Raw genomic sequence first — 26247 nt, forward strand, 5'->3', positions numbered from 1 at the left:
AAAAAAAAATCATATTAACAGAAAGCATCAAAAAGGAACTAAACCATGATCTTTTGGTTTCTAGTCTTTTTTTTGGAGACAGGATTTGATTTGCTACATACCTAGGCTATGCACACACACACAGCTTGATGCCCAGTCTAGGTCTCTTAACTCCATACAATATTACACATAATTTAACAATGCCAGCTAGAGTATGAACTTCTGGATTCAGCAGAGTAATGAAGTTCAACTCCCTTCCCAACATGTTATTTACTAAAAAAAATGACAGTTTTAGAAACAGCAGAGAATTTGCATTTTCAGGTTCTGCTACTTACTGGTTTATGATCTTTGATGCTGAGATTCAGTTGTCTAGTCAATAAAAGGGGGCAAAGTACAAACTACAGAAGGTTAGAAAATTTAAGTATATTCATGTATTATTTACAAAGGAGGGTTTAATGTGGATACTGGTAGCAAGCAATAAATGTTACTGTATTTTTGTTTCACTTTCAACTAACAAAATTTGGACCCTTAACTGGCTATGGTAGCACACGCCTGTGATCCCAGAACTTGAGAGGCTGAGGCAGGAGGGCTACCATAAATTTAAAGACCAGAATGGGCTACATAGTTTAAGCTAGCCTGAACTACAAAGCAAGACTCTATATCAAAAATAAGTAAACAAATAAATATAAATAACAAAAATTTTGGATCTAGTATCTATCATGGCTCTAAAATCAAAAAGGTTTCTGAGGGTTGTGGATACATAATTCTAGTTCAGGAGGTAGAAGCAGAAGGATTAAGGCAATTTAAGGGGACCCTATCTCAAAATAAAAATTTTTAAAAAGCAGTCTCTGAGGAACATCTACTTTATTTCAAGGAATAAGGTGTTACCTGATTCTAAAATTTCAGTCATTTTAGAAAAGGTCCCCTGGGACAGAGTATAGATAGCTCAGCAGCATAAGCACCTGCTTGGCAAGGGCAAGGTCCTAAGTTCGATCCCCAGTACTGCAAAAATAAATAAAATAAGTCTCCAGCAAGAACCTGGCATCTTGTGCTTTTTTACAGCTGAAATTCAAAAGAGTTTTGAAGGATTTTAAATGAAACAGCAAGGGGCCAGGAAGATGGCTCAGTAGAGTGTTTGCCTGGCAAGCACAAGGGCCTGAGTTCAATCCCTGGTTCCGCAAAAAAAAAAAAAAAAAATTAAACAGCAGTATAGACGTGTGCAGAGCAGCGAGACGGTACTGCTGACTGCGAGCACCTAGCTGATGCCATGTCCCTTGCAGGACCCACAGGTCCCGGGACCTGGGTCTCTAGCATGGGTCCTTTGCAAGGCTGGGCTGCCAGCAGCTGTGCCCCCCCAAATGGAGGCTGTGATAAAGGGAAGGGGCTTCTCTTTTCTTGGGGGGCCTTATACTTATTGATAACTTACCCCAGCTTTGTCCATAGTTATGCAAGATAAAAATATTGGTTGTCCCACCCCTGTTCCTAAAGATAAAAAAAAAAGTAAGGAGAAAAAGAATTCTTTCAAAGGTGGGAAGTTAAGTAGATGATAAAGACAGTAATTACTTAGGAATCGGGTCCAACTCAAAAGGATGGCTCATCAAAGCAGCAGGAAAAAAGTTTAGAAGAAAGAAAAAAAAAACTAATCTCTTGCATTGTAAGCAAAAGTTACACAAAATGTAGAGAGAGAACCATCAGGTGTCAGAGGGCCTTTGCGATGGCAGTTTACTGCAGACTGATCGCCCTCATAGGCAGCAAGGAAGCATTGTTCCACAGGGCTGGGGAGAGAGTTTGGCAGCAAAAGCAACTGCCTGACAAGCAAAAGGTCCTGATCCACACACAGTATCACATTATCAAACCAAACCAAACCAAACAAAGTCCTGCTCTACAAAATGACCTGTTTCTCTAGGAAAGATGGGTCATCATTCTCTTAATCATTAGAGAAGAGAAATTAGTTGTTTTTGCAGGAATCTTGAATACACAAAAGGAAAAGTTCAGGGAGTTAAATAATTTAGAATACCCAGGAACTTCAATTAAAGAACAGAAAGGAAAACAAATGACCCATAAGGGTTCTTTCTTCAGCCTGCTTTGGTGCTGCACACCTATAATCCCAGCACTTGAGAGGCTGAAGCAGGAGGAACACCACAAATTTAAAGCCAGCCTGGGCTACACAGTGAGTTCAAAACTAGCCTGGATGACACAGTGAGATCATAACTCAAAATACAAATACAGTTCTTTCTTACATAAAACTGAAAGACTATCCTTTAGCCTCTGTAAGTTCCAAGCAAAAAGGGCCTGAAAGTAAAAAGAAGCAGTTAAGGAAAAACAAAAACCCCTGAAGAATAAAGGTTCCACAGGTTTTTCAGCTAATCTGGTCTAGAAACATACACTTCTCCGTTAGGTCATGTCCCACCTGAATGGCAACTCAAGAACACCAAATGACATAAAAGATACACACACCAACTGTCAGGACTCACACCCCTCTGTACTCAAATAGCTGAAACTACTTCTTCACACAACTTCAATACTACAAGTATAAAAGGCACTACCTACACTGGGAAGATGAGCAGGAAAGAACAACAAGCACACTAGTGAATTACATAATGTTCCAATTTATGATTAGTCACTTGTTTTAAATGAAACATTCTCTTTTGATTGAGGCCATTAGTATCTCATACCAAAAGCACATGAGCTTAAATTTAAATGTTCATAAAACTAGGACCCAGTCTCTTTCATGATAACCACTTACAACAAAAATACATCATTAAATCAACAAATTATGTTCTTCACCAAAAAAAATCAAGAATTCTAATTCACTAATATGCTACTGCTCTGCCCAACTACAGACAAGCCTAAAAATAAATATAAAAACTCTAAAACACATTTTCTTTTAAAGGAAACTATAGTCACTTTTCCACAAATTTCTATAAAATGTTTTTTCATGCCAATCTAAAGCTGTAATATATTAATGTTAAAATAAACATTATAAATCTGTTAGCAAGAATAGGGAAAGAGGAAAATAAAGTATTGGACATACCCTATGTAATATTTCTAAAACCTTTAATGCAGTATGAAGAAAACTGTTGAAAATTCTTCTTTCAGAAGGGGGAATGCCGATCTTGCAGAGTTTCAGAAGATGTACTACAACCTCCTTAAAAAGTTCCACTATCTTGAGGAATAGTGGAGGTTCAAGTACCGACCACCAGTTTTCTGTGATTAAAGGGTAAACATGTAAATAAAATAAAGTGAAATAAAATAAAATTTTAAAATCACAATTTTCGAAATTATTCTGGCTTTTCTTAACTCTTTGAAAACCCCAGGAACATGCATCCCCCAGGTGAAGCACACTGTCATAAAAGCTCTCAAAAGGAGGGAAAAGAAAAAAGTATGAAATACCTACTGAATTTACAGATATTGCTGCGTAAATTACATTAAAAACTTGCCATTATACCTAGTATTAAGAAGTTATTTAAACTGTTTTAAAGTATTTTTTTATTCCTAAAACACATTCTAAAACTGTATCACTCTAACAAGTATCTTTTCAAATCTCTCCATTCAATATAAAGCTAAAATATTGGGAAGCACCACCTTTACAATGCAAAGAATTCTGAAAATCAAATGCAGAAACAAAGTTATACCATACCTGTCCATGCCCACATTAACTACATTTAATACAACCCTACGAAACTTGGGAGGCAATACTTCAGCCAAGCCTCTGCTTTCCTCAACTACTGCTGCTAGTGACACTTAATCCTGACTGTCAACTTGCCTACACCAAGACTCCTGGTGAGGTGGCTGCACTGGGAAGGCACACTGTTGAGTTTATAGCTAACTGGGCTGTTAGGAGATGGGGGCCTCACTGGAGGAAGGTGGTCAGAAATGTGACGTGGAGACCGATGGCTTTCTCTCTGGCTCTTGCCTTGTTCTCTGTTTCCTGCATACCACGAGTCAAGTAGCTGCTTCTTCCATGCCCTGCCACCATATCTCTGCCTTAGAATATGGCCACTCTTGACCATGGATTGATACCCTCGAAGTTATGAGTCCTCTTAAAGTTATACTGTGAAGCATTTTCTCCCAGCAATGGAAAAGCTGACTAACACACTGACTGATCTCTGATTCCAGCATGCCTTGTTACTCTTTCTTCCCTCACCTTTAGCTTGACATTTACCTGTACTGATTTTATTACTTTCATATAGTTTAGCTCCATATACCTAAGAAATAGTATTAAAAAAAAGAAAGCTCTGAATTAAATGGAGCACCCAAACTAGAAAGGTCAGGAGCAAACAGAAATGTGGGATGTCTACAAACACAGAAATTTAAATCAAACATCAGGAAATTAGAAAGTTAAGTAAATACGAAGCAAGTCTGACATCATATAAAGATAATTTAAAACTCATGTTTAATTTTAATTATTGTATATTTCTTTAGTAACAAGATCACACTCTAGGTAATAAAGAAGAAAAATATAATAGCTTTTAGTTTCCTTTATTCTGCCTCTAGTCTTTAAAATTCTATGGCTACCACGCTTTGTCTTTGGTAACTTCAAGAGTTAAAAGTAAATGACTAGAAAAAAACAAAAGGGAAAGCAGATTTGTTTTTCCTAGGAAACTGTTAGATAATCAAAGAAGCATAATTTCTAACAGCCCCCCCCAAAAAAAAAAGAACTTACAAGCATATTCTCACTAAAAGAAAAAAGAATACTGAAATTCTTACCAAGTACTTTCAGTGGAGCCTTTTCTAGGTTCACAAGAGCTGTACCAAAGGGAATGGCTATTGTTGTGAAATTGTTGGAATCACTCATCAGAGGACATTCCGGTAGAGTAAGATAAAACCTCAATGCTTCAACATCAGGTAAGGAGCTAGTCAACTTAGGTATAAGATTCTTTTCCAAACTAGCTGCCACCTATATTTTGAAATAAATAAATAAATAAATAAATAAATAAATAAATATCCACGTCATTTAAAATGAATGTACTGGAAAAAAAAAGTTAAAGAAAAAATTCAATACTACAGCAAATGTGAAATGGTGAAAAACAAAATCAAAGACAACACCTTAGAATGAATGTACCCTGGAGCACAATGAAAAATAACCCTAAACATTATTCAGAGAATTAAGAAGCTTTTCACCACTATAGCCACAGATTCAACCAACACATTGTTAAGTAACCAAGAATCTGTTAAAATAGCTGGAAAGATTTATAAATCTTTGGCAGCTAAATTACAAATGCTTTAAAATAAACCTTATTTTAATTCTTATATTACTGTATTTCATAAAGTTACATAAAGTACATGATAACTCTGACAATGAAAAGTTAATTAGGTTAAAAACATAAAATGGGACAAAATACACAATGGCATAGTAGTATAAATATGAAATACTTTAAACAAACCTGCTGAGATAGCTGAGGGTGCTCGGGCTGTATGAGTTTATGGAATAAAAGCCTAGCAGCATTCATATCAACTCCCGAAAACCTGGTGCCTGTTCTATAATGATCATCATTGCTAAAAAAAAAAAAAGGGGGGGGAGCACTTTCACTTTGAAATAATTTCACTTTTTAAATGTGTTATTTAATAGTTGAAAGTTTCAGCAAACCAAGGAATTCCCACTTACCTAATAGCTAAAAAACTTCCATTTAGGCAAGCACATGAGGAAAATGTTCCATCTATCTCACTAAAAACAAATTTAAAAAGAGCAGAATAATAAAATGAGAAATTTAGTTGTTTATTTAATGTATCAGTCAATATTACAGAGCACTCCTCTAACCAAATCCCAAAATGAGTAATTATGCAAATTACTAAAGATTGATTACATAATACCTGCTAAAGGTATTACTGTGTACCCTAGACTCTCACAAACATATTTATCTTCTAATTCATCAAACAAATAGGAAACGCCTAAAATTTTTTATATAAGCATGCACATTTAATTTTTAAATTCCACTTGGTAGTGATAATTATAGTTATTATTTCTGAGGACCACTCTGGGATTTTCAGAAAATCTGTGGTTTGGAAAAAAAAAAAAAAAATCTAAAGTAATGAACAGCTTACATGTAGTCCCACATCACTCAACCATTGGGTAGGTTCTAAGAAATAGGTTTTCTGGCTTTATCACTTTACCACTGTGGAAACATCACTGAATATACTTAAACCTACACAATAGAGACTATTACACACCCACTCTATAAGGACATAAGGTATGGTTTACTGCTCCCAGGCCACAATGAACAAAACAAACTTGAGATTCAGTAAACATAAGATGTACAAAGCTGCTGACACTGTAACACAGTATGCCGCAGTACTGAAAATGTTTACTGGTAAGTACTGTCTTAATAGATACATAGGCAGGTAGCTATACACTTACTAGTAAGATGATCATGTATTACTAAGTATTACACACTGTGTATAATTTTATGTGCAGTACTTTCATATAATTGGCACTGCAGTAGATTTATTTACATGAGTATCACTACAAACACACAAGTATTGCTCTGCACCAGGACAGCTATAATGTCATTTGCCAATAGGGAGAATTGTACTTCCACCAAAACCTTGTGACATACTGCAGTACGAGGTCCACTGTGGACCAAGACAGCATAGCATTATTCTGCACATGGCTATACCACCTTTCATCTATCAACAAAATCATGCACTGAGTATACGATTCTGAACTCAGGATTTTGCCTAAGTGCAGATAAATTCATTTATGACCACAACATTCAAGAAAGAATATTCAAGTCTTCCAGGGGTAAATGGATTAAAGCAATCAATCATTATGACTCTAGAAGGAACACATTTCAAATTAAATCCTAAAAGCATTTTATATTTTCTCATTTAGTGTATCATTGTATGTATGAAAGATCGACTTTATAACTTGTACAAATTTAGACTTCTTAAAAGATCATTATGGAAATTATAAACATTTGTTTTTATATAAAAACTACATAGTGACATAAATGTTTAAATGATGTTGTCCACACACCCATAAAGATTTTTTCTATCAGAGTTGACAGGTTGTATTTGTCTTTGTGAAGATAAAATGTTTTCCTTACTTTGCTATTTCCACAGGAAACCTTCCAGAAGGGTAACTTAGCCATTTTTGAATTATAGCTTCATTCACTGTCCAAATCTGCTTTGAAGGATCAGGACATCTGAAGTCATCTGGTGGCCCACAGTTCTAAATTTTAAAATTAAAGAGATTAGTCAGAGGGAAGAGATACTATCTATAACTCAAAACAAAGAACTTCCCAGCATATATTTGCTTTTGAGCTTTTTTTAAAAAACAAAATGAAACACAAATTTAGCAAACAGATCAGGGGGTAAAATATTTTTTTTGAGACATGGTCTCACTGTGCTCAGAATTTGCTACATAACCCAGTGTTATGGCCTGTATCTAGATGTCTCCCAAAGCCTTATGCACTCACAGGCTTTGCAGAGCTGGCTGCATCTACGGTATGTGATACTGGGATTAAAAGTGTGTGACACTCTGACTGGCATTAGCATAGCATTGGGTGTTGATAATGGGAAGGCCCACATGGGGTAGGGCTGGCACCAATCCACAGGCTTGTACGCTGGATGGAATGAATACAAGGGAGAAAAGCAAGCGGGCTGCTATTGATGCTGCCGCAGCCCCCTGGCCATGCCTGCCCTGTCATACACTGTTGCTCCCCTGCGATGCTCTTCCACCAACCCACCCTGCCTTAGAGCCAACTGACTATGGAATGAAATCGCTTCGAAACCGTTGAGCCAAAATAAACCTTTCCCCCTTTAACTTATGAGCATTGAGTATTTTGTCCCAGTAATGAGAAAAGTAATTAAGATACTCAGGGTGACCTAAAAAATCATAATCTATTTTCCCAGGCCCCTCAAGTGCTGGGATTGCAGGTATGTACCTCTATACCCAGCTGGGTTTTTTGCTGTTGTTTGTTATTACCTGGGGACTAGAGTAATGTGAAAAGCTTTGATCTCCACCTGAGAAAATTCTTTTTACACAGAAATATTCTTCAGAATCTGTAGTAAAAATGAATTGCAACAAAATTAAAATCAATGATTTACATCACATTTTTAAGAGCCTCAAATTTTCTACTGGATGTGTTTACCAATTAATTTAATTACAACTCCCCCAATTATGGACTCTATGACATAAAATAATTTTGAATATTCTGAAAGCTCTCGAGTTGAGGCTGATTAAATGATGAATGCTACGTGAACCCACAAACATAAGCAGCATCTCTAAGTTTGTAAGTCTTTCTTCTGGGTTACACACAAAAGTTTGTATCTCAGTTTACTTCAGTTTCAACAGAAGACAACATAAAAACAGGATGAATGCTATAAAAGATCATTTAGAAAAAAACAAAAAAATTAAGATCATTTAAAAAGAAAACACAGGGCCAGCCACAAAACTCTGCGGATTAAATCTCCTGCTTAGGCAGATGTAGGGACCAGGGTTCGATCCCCAGTGTGCCTGCTGTGCCGGCCCTACTCCTGGGGCAAGCTGAGCTAGTGACAGACTAGGGGTGGTGGTGCACGCCTCTAATCCCAGAGTTTGGGAGGCTAAAAACAGGAGATCACAAGTCCGATTTGTGTAGTGAGACCCTGTAGACTCTGTACTAAATACATAAAAAAAAGAAAGTAACACAGTAAATATTAAAAACTTAGTAAATAAAACAAAGACAAGTCCAAAAATGTATAAAGCAGGAAGCAATTTAATATGGATAAAGGAGCCATAAATTTTCTTGTGAAAAATATTCATACCCTAATCCTTTTCTGCTCCCCAAAACTGTGTGTACAAATAAAATTACTTAAGGGTAATATTCAGAGGACTCATCTATCAAGTAACAAAACTCTATACTGTAATGTTAAGTCTGGCTATTACCAAATATAATCCATTTCTGTCATCTTAATTCAAGCCTCCTTAACTTGTATTATCTCTGACCATGTCTGCTACAAAATTATAAATTCAACAAAAAGGACATTTTAATATTCTTGCTTATTCACTATTAACAGAATGTTTCATCTTTAAAGAACTCACTGAATATTTGCTGAAAAAAAATACAACATAAAACAAATTTCATCTAACTGGAATATACTAAGAGTAAAACTTCAGAGTGCAGAACATTAAAGTCAGGTTTTTCACAAATCACAAGGACATCTTAAGGCCAAAGACAAATTTTAAGACATGTTTGTTAGGATTTGTATCTAGGCCCTCCCCTTCCCACCTCACCACTCATGGATGGGGCTTTTAGGTGGGGTCCCAAGGCTCCCCAGTTGCCAGGAGATGCTGGGAGATGGATCCTGTCAGAAAAGGCAGTGCTAGGGTGTGGCTGACAAGGGTCTCTCTTCTTCATTCTGCCCTTTCACCCTATCTTAGTGCCAGTAGACTACGGACTGAAACTTCTACAAACTGTCAGTCAAAATAAACTCTTCATTAAGTTGTGGATGTTAGGTATGGTGTTCAAGTGGCAAAGAAAGTAACTAGCACATTAAAAAGGGTAATTCTATATGAAATAAACTGATGATTTGACTTCGGATTTTTTCCATTATTCTTACAAAATTAAATGAAATTCACTTAGAAATTCTATTTCCTCAACAGACTTAGCCATACAGTAATCACTTATCTATGTTCAAAATATTCCTATGTAAATTCCTTAAAATATAAATGACTAATGTACATGGAATGAGATTACATGGAATAATGTACATGCAACTCATGTGAATGAGTTTCCAGAAGTTAGCCATTAGAAGTTAGTTTCCTTAATTATTACTCCAAGAAGTTTGAGAAACCTGGTCCCCTGTTCTATGCAATTTTCTGCAGGCTGGATTTTGCTCAATGCATCTCTGTTTACACTAATATTTTGCTTGTTTATCTATGTTTTCTATAAATTGGCATCTGATTTAGACAGGCTCCAATTACCAACTGATTATTCCAGTAAAACTACAACACTGCAGGTTAGCGGTCTGCTCCTGTCAGGAAACCCATCTGGTTGGGTTCCTTTTTGTGATGCCTGCAAGCACTGGTGCACAATGTTTGGGATCACAGGCTTAAAAATGGCATTAAGGGTGTGTACCTGACAGCTGCTCGAGGGGAAGTCCTTTCCTACTTTTCTTACTCTCCTTTATTAAGGAGAGTAAGCCTTAACAGTTTGAGGAGGCTCTGTTGGCTCCTCAAACTAACATTTCTTACCATTTTCTCTTGTATTCTAATTAAAGTCTTTTCCCCGTAAATTTGTGCTTTTGTTTTAATTTCCATTATCACTAAAAGCAAGGACCCACACTAGACAGCGACAGGTTTTGACACCTTCGTGGACTTGCTCAAGCCCTGACATCACCTCAAAACTGACTAAATGTTCCTCATACTGGACACCATGGATAGATGGACAGGAGATTCTCAGCTCTCTTAAAGAACAGTTGACCATAAAATCTTCTATTGTGTCAAGGTGCTTGTCTGTTTGTAGACAGGGTCTCAGTTTGGAATTTAGACTGGCCTTTAACTGACACATTCTTCAGCCTTTAGCTTCAAAAGTGCTGGGATTTAGGTGCGTGTCACGCCTGGCTAAGGTGTGTCTGACCTTCCTCTCTCATGCTGGAATGTCCCCAAGTACCATGTGGCTTTCACCTGCCCCTCGAGTGCTAGGTAGCTCATTTATGACAATCTGATCCTGATAAAATAGTGTAAATTGGAAGAAATATGAATAATCTGTTGTGGTAAGATGTGCGAAAAACATGCTCTTCCCTACATCTGCAATGTTCTTCAATGCCCTTTTTTAGTAGTCACTATTCTTGGTAAGAAAAATCCTCTTGGGAAACAACAACAACAACAACAAAAAAACCAACACAGAAGTGGGGAGAAAAGGGAAAAAAAAAAAAAAAACTAATGAAGGAACTAGTAGTGTACTGCCAGTCAAGAGTCTATGAAATTTTACTGTGTTTCCCAATCCACATTCATGGACATTTTAATTTACCTTGCAGGTTAGGATAAATTCTGTATTTCTTTTAAGTGAGCTTAAAAATGAGATATAGTGGCTTTACTTTAGCTGGACTATAGCTTCTCTATATCTACTACCCAATAACAGAAAAGGGAGGGTTAATGCGTAATCGTTTGATTTATTTGCTACCCTTTTGCATTCTAAATTTCCATTTGTTAATAATGAAAATGTATTAATTTTTGCATGTTTTTTATTGTCATATTTCTCCCCAAATAAAATCTAACTGGAAAAAAGGCTCTAGCATGATTTTTCAGGGTCCTAAGAAAAGCTCCTCTCAAAAAATAAGCCCCAGTTAAGACTGTCATCCAGACACATGCATCTAGTATGCCAGCTGGAACATATGGTGGACATATTGAATTCTAATAATATCAATGCATAATTAAGTATAAACAAATAATATTACTGACATTAATTAATACTTGTAAGTAGCTGTCAACACTCAAATAGGTATCTTTAGGGTCAGCCAGATAGCTCAGCAGACTAAAGTGCCTGCCAGCGATCAGGCTTAATCGCCCAGCATGCCGTGCAGGCCCCGTACCACAGCTATAGTTTGATCTGTGTCACTCAAAAATTCCTGTTGAAACCCTAATCCTCATCCCTCATACTGTGACTTTAATTGGAAATAAATCACTGTAGATCTGATTAGTTAAGAGGAGGTCATGCTGGAGTAAGACAGGTCCCTATCCCAGTAACTGGTAGTCTTTGAAATAGGGAGAAATTTGGACACAGACCTGGACACTGAAAATGCCATGTTAATTTAAGATTAATTCATGACAAAGAATGTCAAAGACTGCAGGGAAACCACCAGATTGACACACATTATATGACAGACTGTTCCCAACAGCCTTCAGAATGAAGCAACTTTATTTTTAGGATGTCTGGCTCCCAGAACTCTGACATAATAAGTGTGCACTGTTCAAGTCTGTGACAGTGCAATGCAGAACCTCAGCAAACTGACAGTTCTTTAAACTTTCACACATTCTAAAGAAAAGTTTGCCCTCTTGCAGCTCTACAGAAAGTAACTAAACCACTGGAATATCCTACTTGTTAAAATGTCTTTGTTTACCCATGGCCTTGGCCACACCAGACAGACTGTGCTGTCAGTGTGATCCAGAGCAGGTACTTCAAATTCCACTCTGCAGCAGAAAACAATGAAAACTACTGGATTGATATTCAGCTAATTAATTTGTATGTAGCTCTATAATAGCATATGATTAAAAACAACTTTTCTTTATGACAAAAAAAATCACATAAAATGTATCACTTTAAGTATTAAGTTCACAAAGCAGTGACATTAAATAGTCACAACACTATGCGATCATCATCACTAATCAATCCAGAGCTTTCGTTCTACCAAGTAGTAACCCATTAAACAATACCTTTTCATTCCCTCAACCTTTCAGCAGCTAGTAACCATAAATGTGAATGTTCTAAGGACCTTATATAACTGGCATCGTGTATTACTTATCCTTGTGAGTTTGTTTGCTTTCATTTAGCATAATATTTTCAAGGTAATAGTTTCATCTAGGTATAGGCATATGTGACTCATTCTTTTTAAAGGCTCCATCATATTCCATTTGGACACCTGAGTTGTTTCTATCATTTAGCTATTATGTATGAACAATTTTTTTGATGCAATTAAATTGTAGCTAAAATACAAAGAGATGGAGCAAAACTCCATCTCTTTTTTTAAACCCCACCTGAATTTTCTTTTCAACGCAAATATTTCAAGGTATTCAGCTACAAAAGTGAAAAAATGCATCCCCAAGAGACCACTTTTGTTTTATAAAAAACAAAAATATATGATTCCTTACAGTATTCATACTGGTTAAAATCCAAGTTTCTTTGCTAGGTTACTAACAATAACTTTTATAAAAAGAAACCACAAACATGCTGCCAAGGACACAAAAATAATAATACGTCTCCCTATGTGGCTCAAACTGGTCTTCAACTCACTATGTAGCCCAGGCTGGGATCGAACTTGCTGTTATCCTGCTGCCTCAGCCTTCCAATTGCTAGAATTACAGTTGTGCATGCACCACCATGTCCAGATTTGAAGTTCTATATTACTTCATGGCTTTTTTTTTTTTTTTTTTTTGGCAGAACCAGGGATTGCATTCAGGCCCTTGAGCTGGCCAGGGAAGTGCTTATTCTACTAAGCCATCTCCTCGGCCCCTACTTCATAGTTCTTTTATTTTATGTATAACCCAGAATGCTAATTTCCATCAAGAGATAAAATAAATGTAAGAATAATTCTGAGGAATAGTTTGGATGATAAGTGAAATGTGCCTGTCCTAAAAAGAAAAACACTGTATGAGTATATATTTGGTGCTTAGAAATACAAAATAAAGTATAAAATAAAGAAACAAAAACATAAAAAGTACATCTTGGTTATAGTACCTAACCAAGAAGGTGCAGAAACAGTACTGAAATACTTCAAATTTTCTAAGTAGCATACTTATGTCAATAAAAAATAAGCAGATATAATGCCAAAATAATGGAAACTAAAAATTAATACATATTTGGAGTCAGGTGTAATGGCACACACTTTTGTAATCCCCAGCACTTCCGAGGCTGAGGCAAGAGGACCACTGCAAGTTGAAGACTAAGCTGGGATACAAAGTGAACTCAAGGCCAGCCTGAACTTCATAGTGAGCCCCTGTTTCAAAAAGACACACACACACTCACACACATTTGGCTAAAGTAGAAGGGATATAAAAAGCAAATTAAAACATTTAGTATCACAAATAGGTAATAAATGTATATACTTCAAATTTTTAAAAAATAGAAAATGGTACATAATTAAAAATTCCTCTATGTACTCTATAAATAGAAAGATCTCAAAAATCTGTACATCCATGTCCACAGCAGCATTATTTACAGCAAACCGTCTATATATAAAGGACACGTGGCATCTACATATAATGGAATACTATGCAGCTTTTTAAAGGGGAAGGAAATCCTGACACATGCTACAATATGGATGCACACTAAGGACATTATGCTAAGTGAAGTATGCCTGTCCTAAAAAGACAAACACTGTATGAATCTGTATTAGGTGCTTAGAATCTAGGCAGTTTCAGAGACAGACAGACAGGACAGTGGTTGCCAAGAATAGGGAGGAGACAAGATATGCAGAGTTGCTGTTTAAATGATCTAGCTTTTAGACAAAAATACCACATACTTTGTCAAGGCATTGTTAAACTTTAGAATGGCAAAGTAAGTAAATTTTATGTTTTTGCATTTTATTCCAATTTAATAAGATCAAAAATAAACACAACTCCTTAACTAATATCTAGCCACTACATATTTTCCTTATGATCCACCTTATGAAACACTTTAGCCAGAATTTTCCTTGTATGCATAAGGAAATATAAGCAAGCTAAACAATAGCAAACAACAATGTACCTTAGAATTCTTGCAAACATAGAAAGGCTCATCACTTAAAAGCAATACTTAAACAAAAATTGTTTGTGGGGGAAGCAAGGTCTTACTCTGTAGTTCAGGTTGGCCTTGGGTTTATTACACAGCCCAGACTGGCCTCACTCATGGTGATCCTCCTGCCTTAGCCTCTCAAGAGTTGGGATTACACATGTCTGCTACCATGCCCAGCTCAAAAACAACACTGTAACAACTTTAACACATATAGCAAAATCTTATTAAAACTTACCAATATCTGGAGGACACTGCCCATTGTATGGAAACCAATTTCCTTTTACAGTGAACGGACTTTTCCTATTGCTTGTTGAACCAGTTCCCAGCTGTCCATTTCCTCCAAGCCCAAAAGAATAAATTCTTCCTGATGAAGGAACAAAAGCAGAAGTATGCTGCCTAGAATGAAACAGCAGAAATCCTCAGTTTAATGCTACCTTTAACAATTGAAATCAAGAATATAGTAAACTGACATTTTCTCTTTAAAAATAATTACTTTTAAAGAGTTTAAGAAGTTTTATAAATTCTATGTGAAATAGCTTTAATCTATACAGAATGAATGTGGTATCCACACAGATAGACTACAGGCATAGTCCCAGAAAGTGGTGTGCTCTGTACTGAAATCCCTTGCAGATCATTCAGTGGCATCAGCAGACATTATCCAACGGGCTCTTCCAATCTACTCTTGGAGCACCGCCGGAAGTTTTAGGCTGAGAATTGCCCAGTGCTGCAGTACTGAATGCAACAGAAAACAGTATTTGCTTTCTTCTTCTTTTTCTTTTTTTTTTTTTTTTGGTGGAACCAGGGATTGAACTCAGGCCTTTGCGCTTGCCAGGGAAGCGCTTATTCCACTGAGCCATCTCCCCGGCCCCCTTCGCTTTCTTCTATACAAACTGATCCCTTCACACTCAAACCCAGATTCCTATGATCAAAGAACACCAAAGGAGCTGCAAAGACTAGAGACAGGCTACCAGTTTGCCCTCCCACAAATCTGTCCAATTTCCTGTGGTATTTCACTGTGTTTAGGAGGAGTTAAATATTATTACCCAATTTAGGCCTTGTATTCTTCACTCTCAGGTTTGATGTCTTTGGTAAAGACTGGAGAATTCTCAAACATAATTCCTATAATGTCACAGATTCATTCCTCTTCAAAAACAGACAAATGTCACATCTTGAAATTAAGACATTCTATTGGTTTCTTAATCTCTTTTATTGCCAGCAGGGTAGTTGTTCGTTGTGTACACTTTTCACAAGGTGACTCTACTGAGAGGGGCTGATGTCTCAGGTCTCCTTCCTGCTTCCACTAGGTCTTACAGCTCATTTTTTGCCTCACATCTCACCAAGGAGACTCTTCTCCATGTCTTAAATCCAGATTCTGACCTATCACTTGCTTTGACCAACAGAACACAGATGTAACAGTGTCTCCATTCTAAACATCACAAGTGGCTTCATAAGCTCACTGCTTTGTCAGCAGACTCGCAGCTCTTCCCTCTCTTTAGGAACCCAACCCTAGCAAGAGAAGAACCCAAGTTTAGTGGCTACAGTGTGAGACACCATATGGAAGAAAGACCCGAAGTTCTGGCCAGACCAATCCCCATCCTCCTGCCCTAAACCAAGTCACAAGTGGATTATTTGGGTTCAGCTAAAATGAAAACAGCCCCACTATCCCCAGCCAAAATTACGGAACAACAGAATTATTAGCTAAGTAAATAATTGTTTTAAAGCAGTTTTGGATGGTTTAGCAATGCATTCCAATTAATACATTACCTAGACTGCCAAATACTTTCAGTGTAACTTCAGAATCAATATAGACTAATAGTATTGGTTTTCAATTATACATTTTAAAAGGTATTTGGGTTCAAGAAGCTGTACAGGTTGGATGGTTTGCCACATTATTAGAAAAGAAAGTACATTCTAACAACCATCTTACCTCAGAGCAATGTGAGCCAATATGAACCAAAAATTTTAAAGCAAAGATACCTTTTAACATCAGAAATCTTAAATGGAATCTTTACAAACTTCTTTGGTTGAACAAGATTTAACATTTTGCCCTTTCTGCCCATCATGATATATCAAAGAAATGTAGTAAATGTTTAAAAATTACTGTAATGTGAGTTTGCTGAACATTTCTTCAAACTGGTCTACTGAGGATACAGTTCAAAAGCCTGGCTGCACAGTGGGATTGTCTTGGGTAAACCAAAAGAATGATAAATACTTTTTAAAATTCTCCAAATTACTTTAGTCCAGGATGAAGTCAGGGTTCACAGCCACTGAACAAACATAACTACCTTAAAGCCCAGAGTTGCTAAAAATAGCTCAAAAACACTACTATACTAAGATGAGTTTTTTCCCTTTGGAACATGATGGCGATGGACTCATGTTTCTGGTACTTCTGAGTACCCTTCATGTTTTTAACAAACATTTAATAAGGAAATAATACATCTTTCTTATGTCTACCTTTACAGTTACATGATTACTGTGGCTAGAAATAACTATACTTACAAAGTTAAATTACCTTTACAAGAAAAGCTATTTATTTTACAAGGAGCTAACGGAATATATCCCTGAAAAAACAAATCTTAATGCATATGTAGCATCTGATGGTGACAGAGAAGCATATCTTCCTCATCCTTTCACTTTAGGTTTAGCCACGTTCTTTGTTTTTCATCAGGAAAATGTCAGTCAGTGTGATGCAAATAAAACCCAACCTGCGCATAGGCCCATGAGCTGGACTCTTTCTGAATTTCCCACCATTAACACAACAGAGTACACACTCATGAGGGAACCCACTACCCACCCACCTGGACTGGGCCTAGGTAACAAAGCCATCTTGGCTGACACCCAGCCTGTACCAAGTCACCTCAGTGATCAGGTAGCTTGGGACAGAGGCATTTGAGTCTACGCCCAAAGCTCACAAAAGAGAACTCCCAACAAAGCAAGGCTCGAGGAAGAGCCCCTCCAACTGAACCACACGTGAGACAGCAGCAGCCATCATTATGTCAGACACTTCACACTCAGAAAGACACCAACACAAGCATACATTTTATACCAGTAAGCTTAAAATTTACATAAAATCGAAAAGTTCATCAGAAATTCAATTTCCAAATAACTTATTTCAAGGTGGGGAAAAAAGCTACCTTTACGGCCTTTAAAGAAACTGAGTAATGTTTTTAAAATTCCAATGCCTGGTACAGATGACTTCAATCACAAGGTCTACCAGCCTTTCAAGCTGTTCTATTTGAAAAACAAAAACAGAACAAAACAAAAAATAAGAGCACATTTATGATTTTATTAGGGTAGAATGACTTTGATAACAAAACTGATAAAAATAAAAGTGTAGATCAAGCTCAATGATAATCATAAGCAATATTATTTTCGTTAACCAAAACTAGTAGTATTTATGAATATCACATGGTAAACAAATTAAGAATTACTCTAGGAAAAACTTAGCTGCTGATAGCCAGAAACATCTACCAATTCACCGTATTAATTGATTAAAGGAGAAAAGTCATGTCTCAATAAATAAAGAAAGAACATTAAACTTCAGGCAAACACGATGCTTAACTGTAAAAATAAACAGCACACTGTCTTGATCGTCAGCACTTCTGGTGAACATCATACTAATGCTCCTGTTAGCACATTAAGGCAACATAAGTATACACATTAGACAGAACTACTAGAAATAAGGAAGCACACCTGGGTTAGTTCTCAGATGACATTACTATATACACAAATAAATTCTTTTTTTTTTTTTTAGTTTTAGTTTTCTTGAGACAGAGTCTCATTATGTAGTTCAGGCTGGCCTCTACCTTACCATGTAATCAAGGCTGAACTCAAACTCAAATCCTTATACCTCTGCCTCTCTGCCTTCCAACTGCTAAGTTATAGGCCTGTGCTACCATGCCTGGCTCATAAATAAGTTATTAAAGTTATTGGTAAGAACTTAGCAAGATGCCTTAGTGCCAAGTATATATGGCACTTACTCTGTGGCAACACTAGCATGATAAAGCTGGACACTGAAGAAATTTCAAACAGTGAGCAAAACAGTTGGATTCTGGAAAGATATTAAAGAAGAAAGCATCAAGAATCTGCATCTCTTCCTTGATGTCAACTGCACTGGCAGGAAAAAACAAAACTAAAAAACCATTTTGAAATTCTGAGGTCTACTCAAGGGCTTCTAACTTATAGGAGAAGAGTGAGGGGACAAACTGGGTGTGCTTCAGCTTGAGCTCACAGCACAGACAGAACCCCTATCTAGCAAGGTTTGTGTCTAATTGTTCCCCCAAAGCCTCATGCAGTCATGGGGTAGGCTTCTGGAGTCTGTGACTAACTCATGATCCACTGGGACTGTGGTTGTGAGTATGCATCAGCCTGGGGCAGTTAGCCTGAATGCAACATAAGGAGGACATACTTTGCTTCTGTTGCCATTGTTGCTGCTACTCCTCCCATTTGCTCTTGCTGTTTTGCTGTATTATGCTGCCATGAACTGCTGCCTTCTGCCCTGTGCTAGTCTGCCTTGAAGCTAGCACTGTATGGACTGAAAGCTCCACAAACTGAGCTAAATAAACCTTTCCTTCTTTCATTTTGGGTGCTGGGTATTTTGTCCCAGCAACAAGAGAAGAGTAACTGAGACACAAGGTGTGCCAGGAATAGCTTGCATTCAGCCTCTAGGGCCCAGGGTAGGCAATCAGGACTCTGTACAGGAAGTAGTACTGGTGCTCCAATCACTGACTGCTGTTTCTGATTATAAAGGTTCAGAAAGGCAGACAACAGACATGCATTGTTATATAATCTCTTCTGGTCTAACTAAAAAGACTTTCAGGGCATTTACAATGCTGCTGTCCATTTTTATTTTTGCCCCTTCTTTCATTTTCATTTTTCCCTTGCTGGCTGCCAGACATTTAAGGTGTATGACATTCCAAAGAAACAATTTATAGGAAGTCAGAATTGTACACCCAAGTATGGTACAGGTTAAAAAGACACATGAGAATCCTATGTTTACATATTGGGTTGATCTCTGGCATGAAATTGTAACAATAAAAAAGAAAAAAACAAGAGCATAAAACAGGGAAGAATCTCACTTCCAAAATTTATCACAGTTCTAGAATTAAAAGCCCAGTTTAAAACAAACAAACAAAAAAATCACAAAGGCAAAGAAATAGTACAGCCAAGCTGAAGGAAAAAAACAGAGAAACTATCACTGAAAAAAAAAAAAAAAAAAAAAAACCCAGCAAATCTAAAAAGACAAAGACTAACACAACTATCTTAAAGATGATCAAATAACTGAAGGAAGACATGGAGAAAGTCGAGGGGAAAAAATTTACAAACATAATGCAAACAGCAACTAAAAGAGAAACCCTAAATAGAAATTGCAAACTATAATAACTGAAATCCAAAGTACACTAGAGATTCAATGGCAGGTTTGGGGAGAGAGAGAAGGAGTCAGCAAAACTGAAGATAAAACTAGTAAAAATATATTGCTTATTTATTTATTGTCTTGTCTTTTTTTTTTTTTTTCTTTTTGCGACAGGGTCTCACTACTCAGTTCAGGCTTGCCTTAAGTTCACTTTGTAGCACAGGCTGGTCTTCAACTCACAAGGATCTTCCTGCCTCAGCCTCCAGAGTGCTGGGATTATAGGAGTGTGCCACCATGCCCAGCTATTATGTTTTATTTTGAGACAAGGTCTTAATAGGTTGCCCAGGCTGGCTTCAAATTTGTACTCCTTTTGTCAGAATCCCAATTAGTTGGGACTTCAGGATTAAGCCAATTCAGTAATTCAGTAAATTACTGAATCTGGGGAAGAGAAGAAAAAAATATTTTTAGAAAGTGAAAAGAAACTAAGAGACTTATGTCCTAGTCCCTTAAGGATATCATCGGGGCCAGGGAAATGGCTCAGTAGAATAAGTGCTTGCGTGGCAAGTGCAAGGGCCTGAGTTTAATCCCTGGTTCCACAAAAAAAAAAAAAAAAAGGACATCATCAAGTAAAGTAACATAAGTACTGTAGGATTCCCAGAAGGAAAGAAAGAGATTAGAAAAAAAAAAAAAAAATAGCCCCCAAAATTGGTTTTAAAAAAAATGGGAATACAGAGGCCTGAGATGCCTTGTAAGCATGAGGTCTCCAGTTCAATTCCCTGCACCAAAAAAATAAATAAATAAGTGACTATGAACACCATTTGTCTTAGCAAGCCATGTAGAGTGACACATACTCAAGCTGATGAGAAAACACAGCAGAGGATCCTGACAGTAGCAAGAGAGAAAGGATTCGCCATATAAAAGACACTGCCAACCAGGTTAAGGATATGTTTTTCATCAGAAACTTTGGAGACTGGAACTCACAGAGCTGATACATTCAAAGTACTAAAAAAATAAGAAAAACTATCAGATAAAAATCCTGTATTCCAGCAAAATTCCTTAAAAAATGAGGGAGGAACTAAAATATTCCCAGATAAGCAAAAGTTGAAAACATCTTTTACTACCAGCCCTGCCCTGTATGAAATGCAAAGAAATGAGTTTTAGGTTCAAATGAAATGACACTGGACAGTAACTGAAGGCTATATGAAGAAACACAGATTACACTAAAGGCAAACACAGAGTTACAGTAGCTATCACTGTAACTTCAGCTGTTATCTCTTTCTACATAATTTAACAGACAGATGCAATAAACAATAGTAAGTTTGAGTCTTAGATACACAATAGAGAAAGATGAAATAAAAAAAGATACAATTGTATGATATGATAAAATAAAATGTGGAGAATTGTGTAAGACTGAAATTTTTGTATGCATTAAAGTTAAGCTATTATAAAATTCTAATCAAAGTGCTATAACAAGGATATTAAAATTAACTTCCAGGGCCGGCGAGATAGCTCAGCAGCCTAAGCGCCTGCTTAGGCAAGAACAGGGACAGGGGCTCAATCCCTGGCACCACATGCCATGCCAGTCCCGCCCCTGGGTGCGCTGAGCCTGCCACTGAGTTCAGGCATGGTGGCACATGCCTATAATCCCAGCACTGGGGAGGCTGAAAACAGGATCACTATCAGTCCAAGATGCACAGTGAAACCCTGCATAAAATACAAAAAACTCTCACTTCAACCACAAAGAAAATTGCTGTAAAAAATACCAAAACAAAAATGCAACCAGACAGTGGTGGTGCATATCTGTAATCACAGCACTTGGGAAAGGCTGAGGCAGGAGGATCACTGCAAACAGGTCAGCTTGGGACACATAGTGAACTGAAGGCCAGCCTGAATTATACAGTGAGACCCTGTCTCAAAGAGAAGAGAGGGAAAAGAAGAACAGGGAGAAGACCAAGATAGTCAAAATGCTATCCTGAAGTCAGCTGTACATAAAAGATGCCACTTAATGACAGTAATCTGTTGAGAAATCCATCATTAGGCAATTTGCTCATTGTGTGACCATCACAAAATATACAAATCAAGATGAGCAAAAGCTTGTTATTCTCCAAACAGTACTTCTCCATTTCAGTGGCACAGAAATTCATGAGAGCATCTTAGAAGGCACTGGGTCATTCGTTAGCTCTTACTGCTTAAGTCTACCCACAAAGCATGCTTAATGGTATGCTTGAGGGTCCAAATCATAAAGGGTCTTATGATCAATATACTGCAACACTGCCCCCATATGACAGTAACCAGTCTGTAAGGCCCTGAAACCTGACATAGCCCCTTGATGGCTAAAAGACCTTTCAGAGATTCCTTTCCCAAAGAAAGGCTTCATCCATACTGAATATTTGCACTGGCAAGTAATTTCCCTAGAGTTTAGCATTCACTTTCAATGTAATAATTATGATTACTGAATCATTTAAAGCACCAAGACCTAGCAGTAACTTACTACAGTCGCATCCAGCCCTTGTATTTCAACAATGCAGGCAACCATTCTACTTTGGCATCAATCACCATGGTGGTGTGAGGGCTGTGCTGTGCTGCCCAGTCTTGCACCTAGGTCACCGGCAGTTTTTCTGTGGCAATAATGGCTCTTTCTCAAAACACTTCTAAAAACACTTTTTCAAGTGTTTTTCAGCCTTGCATGAAGCAGATTTTTGAAGATTTTATTCTTTTTTTTTCCCTTTGATTGACAACTTTATGTGTTTATGGGTTACAATGTAATAGCTAAGCACATAAATACAATAACCAAATCAGGGTAATTAACATACTCATAGCTATCACCTCAACAGTTTATCATTTCTGTCTTAACACTTAAATTCCTATTTTGAAACAGACAATAAATTGCTGACTTTAATCACCATACTGTGCTATAAAACAATAGAAGTTAATAGTTCTAACTGTATTTTTTGTATTTATGAAACAATCCTTTAATATTCCCTTACCTCTACCCTTCCCAAGTTCTGTAACTACTATTCTAGTCTTCTATGAGATCATATTTTTAAGCTTCCAATATAAGCAAAAACATGTACTACTGGTCCTTCTGTGTTTGGCTCCTTTTATTTCATTGTAACACTCCACTGTCATCATTTGATCTTGTTTTTCAAGATGACAGCTATGATGGGATGGGACATGCCAAGACTGGAAAACAAAACTAGCAGACTTTTCATCTTGGTAGACCATCTTTATATTTGTTTTTCAGTCAACTATATGTGGCCGATTACTGGCAACATTAGGAGTGGACCTTGTACATGCCAGGGTCATGATAACAATATCAAATCAAGCACATGAGAAGATGAGGATCACCAGGCTCGACAAACATGCAATATGTGAGTGTGCTGCCAGGGTTCATGACAGCATTGTATAGGAAGCTTTTTCATTAGTGTATAAACAGTAAGCATACTAAATGCATAAGCTAGCGAGTAAGGCATTAAGTGTGCTATGAACTCATGATGGCTATAGTATCACAAATGAATCTTCCAATTCCATTATAATCTTTTGGAACTTGTCATATATGTTGTTTGTTGCAGACCAAAACATTATTGCTTTCTGGAGATAGACCCAAAAACATAAACAGGTAGAAAATGAAAGGATGGTAAAATATTTCTACCCAAATATAACTGAAGGAGAGTATGGTGGGGTTAAAGGTATAATACAGTACTAAAGGGCATTCCCACCATACATAAAACCTTGGACCCCCCTAGTACCACCCAGAAAATAGAGAGGAGAGCTAGAGAGTGAAAAAGGGAGTGAGAGGAAGAGCACATAGGGTGGCTATGTTGAGGCAAAATATAAAGTTTATATTCAAATCATAAGAATCTATTAATAAAGGTTCACTATAAGACATAATTATAAATATTTCTAATATTTATATACCCCATAAAATGACAGACTATCAAAATATAAAGCAAAAGATGGTCAGAATTTTTAAAAAAATAGCTTTACGACAATAACTGGAGATTTTTAAATCGCACTTTCACTCATGGACAGAATATCAGATAGAGAGTAAGAAAAATATTGAGCAAAAATTAAACCACCCAGATCTAACAAATATTTACAGGACAGTTTACCCAACAACAACAACAACAACAACAACACACACACACACACACACATATATAAACACACACACACACACACATTTATTTATTTATTTATTTATTTAGAGGCTGGGGCTCACTATGCAGTTCAGGATGGCCTTGAGCTCACTTTTGTAGTCCAAGCTGGTCTTGAACTCACAACAATCCTCCTCCCTCAGCCTCCAATGTGCTGGAATTATAGGCATGTGCCACCACACCTGGATAAAATCATATTTTTTTAAAGTGCACACTGGACATTCTCCAGGACAGACCATATATCAGAACAAAAATTAATTCTCAACAGATTTTAAAAGATAGATAACATACCAAGTTATCTTCTCTGATGGAAACAAAATGTAAAAGCCATCAGGGTATAAAAGAAGGGATAACTGGAAAACTCAAATTTGTGGACATTAAACAACACTCAATCAAATAATGGGTCAAAAATCAATCACAAGAAAAATTTTAAGAGATGGGTAAAAAAAAAACCACAACATTCCAAAACTTACAGAACATAGGAAAAGTAGTGCTAAGAAAGTTATACCTAAAAATGCTGACATCTAAAAAGAATTTAGATCAATAACTTTATAAATTAAGGAATCAGAAAAAGGACCAACTAAACTCAAAGCTAGTAGAAAAAGGAACATAGTGAAATTCCCAAAGAAATGAAAGACAATGGGGAAAAAAGCAACGATAAAAGCAAGTTAGTTTTTCAAAAACAATCTACAAAACTGACCAATCTTTAAGGAGAAAAAGGCTCAAATTACAAAAATTAGAAATGAAAGGTGAAAAAAAAATAGGGATTTGAAAATATAAACTGTGCACCAATAAATTGGTTAACCTAGATAAAACAGAAAAATTCCTACAAGCACATTACTAATTATACTACACTGAGAATAATAAATCAAAACAATGCTGTAATAAATAACGTAATCAGGAGACAGGGTAATATATAGCTTAGTGGCCCAGTGCCTGCCTGGCCAGTGTGAGGACCTGAATTTGATTCCCAGTACATTCCTACCTCTCCCCCTAAAAAGGAATCAAAACTGTAGTCAAAATCCCTACACAGGGCTGAGGAGATAGCCCAGTAGGCTAAGCACCTGCCTGGCAAGTGCAATGACCAGAGTTCAATCTCAAGTACTATATACCGTGCCAGACCTGGGACATGCTATGCTGGCCAATAAGTGAGTGTGATGGCACACATCTGCAATCCCAGCACAGGGGAGGCTGAGACAGGAGGATCACTACGAGTCTGAACAGCATAGCAAGACCCTGTATCAAATTAATTAATTAATTTTTTAAATAAATTTCCCAAACAACAAAAAAATCAAAACCCTAGTCTGATGGCTTCCTTGAAAACTTCTACCAAATGCTTTAAAAAGAAAAAACCAATCCTTTTTAAAATTCTCCAAACAAATGAAGAGAAAACATTTCCTCACTTAGACCAACATTGCCCTGACAGCAAAGTGAAAAAAGACAAGATCATTATTTCTAATAACTGCTGGTACAAAAAAATCTTCAACACAAGTAAATTCAATTCAGTAGTCTATTAATGACTTACAGACCACAACCAAGTGGGACACATTCCTGGAGTACAAGAATAGTTCCCAATACAGAAACTAATCAATATAATGTTGGCTGTCTTCATAACCCTTTTTCCTAATTTTTGGTCTGCAAACTTAAGTTGTTAACTGTCCAGAAAAAAACTGTCAGAACAAAGGAAAAATGACCAAAACACATGATCATCCAAACTGACACAGAATGAGTCAGACCAGATTAAAAACTACCTTATCATAGGGAATGCCACTAAAGAAAATTCAACAGTGAGCATTTTAATCAATGAGAAATACTAGAAGCTTCTCCTTCAAGACCACAAACACGGTAAGGATGTCAGCTTTCACCTCTCCCACTCATTAGTCTTCGAAATCCTAGCCTGAGCAGTTTAACAAGAAAAATAAATGTTTTTCTTCACATTGTGTAGGGATTTAAAGTTTAACATATCAACACTTGATGGAAAAATACCTGTTCCATGTTATGTATAAGGTGTTTGATATTCAGAAAGATAGTGAGGTTAAACTCAACTGCCTCTGTTACAGGGTAATAATATCATTAAGCTTCTCTTCTGGAGAGTTAATGACTTAAGTTTGCAGACCAAAAATTAGGAAAAAGGAGGGCTATGAAGACAGTCAACATTTTGGCGCTAGCCTTTCAAGGTCAGTGAGGACTCAGGACATAGGAGAACCTATACTGTAACATTATGTAACTCAGTTGTGTCCCAAATTTTCTGATCAAGGAGATTATGGGACCACAGAAGAAAGTGATCGATGATGTAGAGTGTGCCTAAGGAGGGTCACATGGAGAGAAAACATTCTCTCAGGCT

At 36.9% G+C, this 26247-nt stretch overlaps 1 protein-coding gene across 4 annotated transcripts in view; it reads right to left on the reverse strand.

The window, feature by feature from the left end:
- The window catches only part of Herc4 (HECT and RLD domain containing E3 ubiquitin protein ligase 4), a 119936-nt gene that overhangs the window by 35364 nt on the left and 58325 nt on the right, over window positions 1-26247 (reverse strand). For all 4 annotated transcript variants that reach the window (XM_023716151.1, XM_004632038.3, XM_023716150.1 and 1 more), the window contains 7 exons: window positions 14629-14789; window positions 7907-7983; window positions 7026-7150; window positions 5588-5647; window positions 5367-5478; window positions 4690-4879; window positions 3014-3186 (listed from right to left, as the gene is read on the reverse strand). In XM_023716151.1, the coding sequence (XP_023571919.1) occupies window positions 3014-3186; window positions 4690-4879; window positions 5367-5478; window positions 5588-5647; window positions 7026-7150; window positions 7907-7983; window positions 14629-14789 (898 nt within the window). The remainder of the gene's footprint in view (window positions 1-3013; window positions 3187-4689; window positions 4880-5366; window positions 5479-5587; window positions 5648-7025; window positions 7151-7906; window positions 7984-14628; window positions 14790-26247) is intronic.

Source organism: Octodon degus, unplaced genomic scaffold (genome assembly GCF_000260255.1).
Source record: "Octodon degus isolate 3935 unplaced genomic scaffold, OctDeg1.0 scaffold00046, whole genome shotgun sequence".
In the NCBI taxonomy this organism is placed as follows: Eukaryota; Metazoa; Chordata; class Mammalia; order Rodentia; family Octodontidae; genus Octodon; species Octodon degus.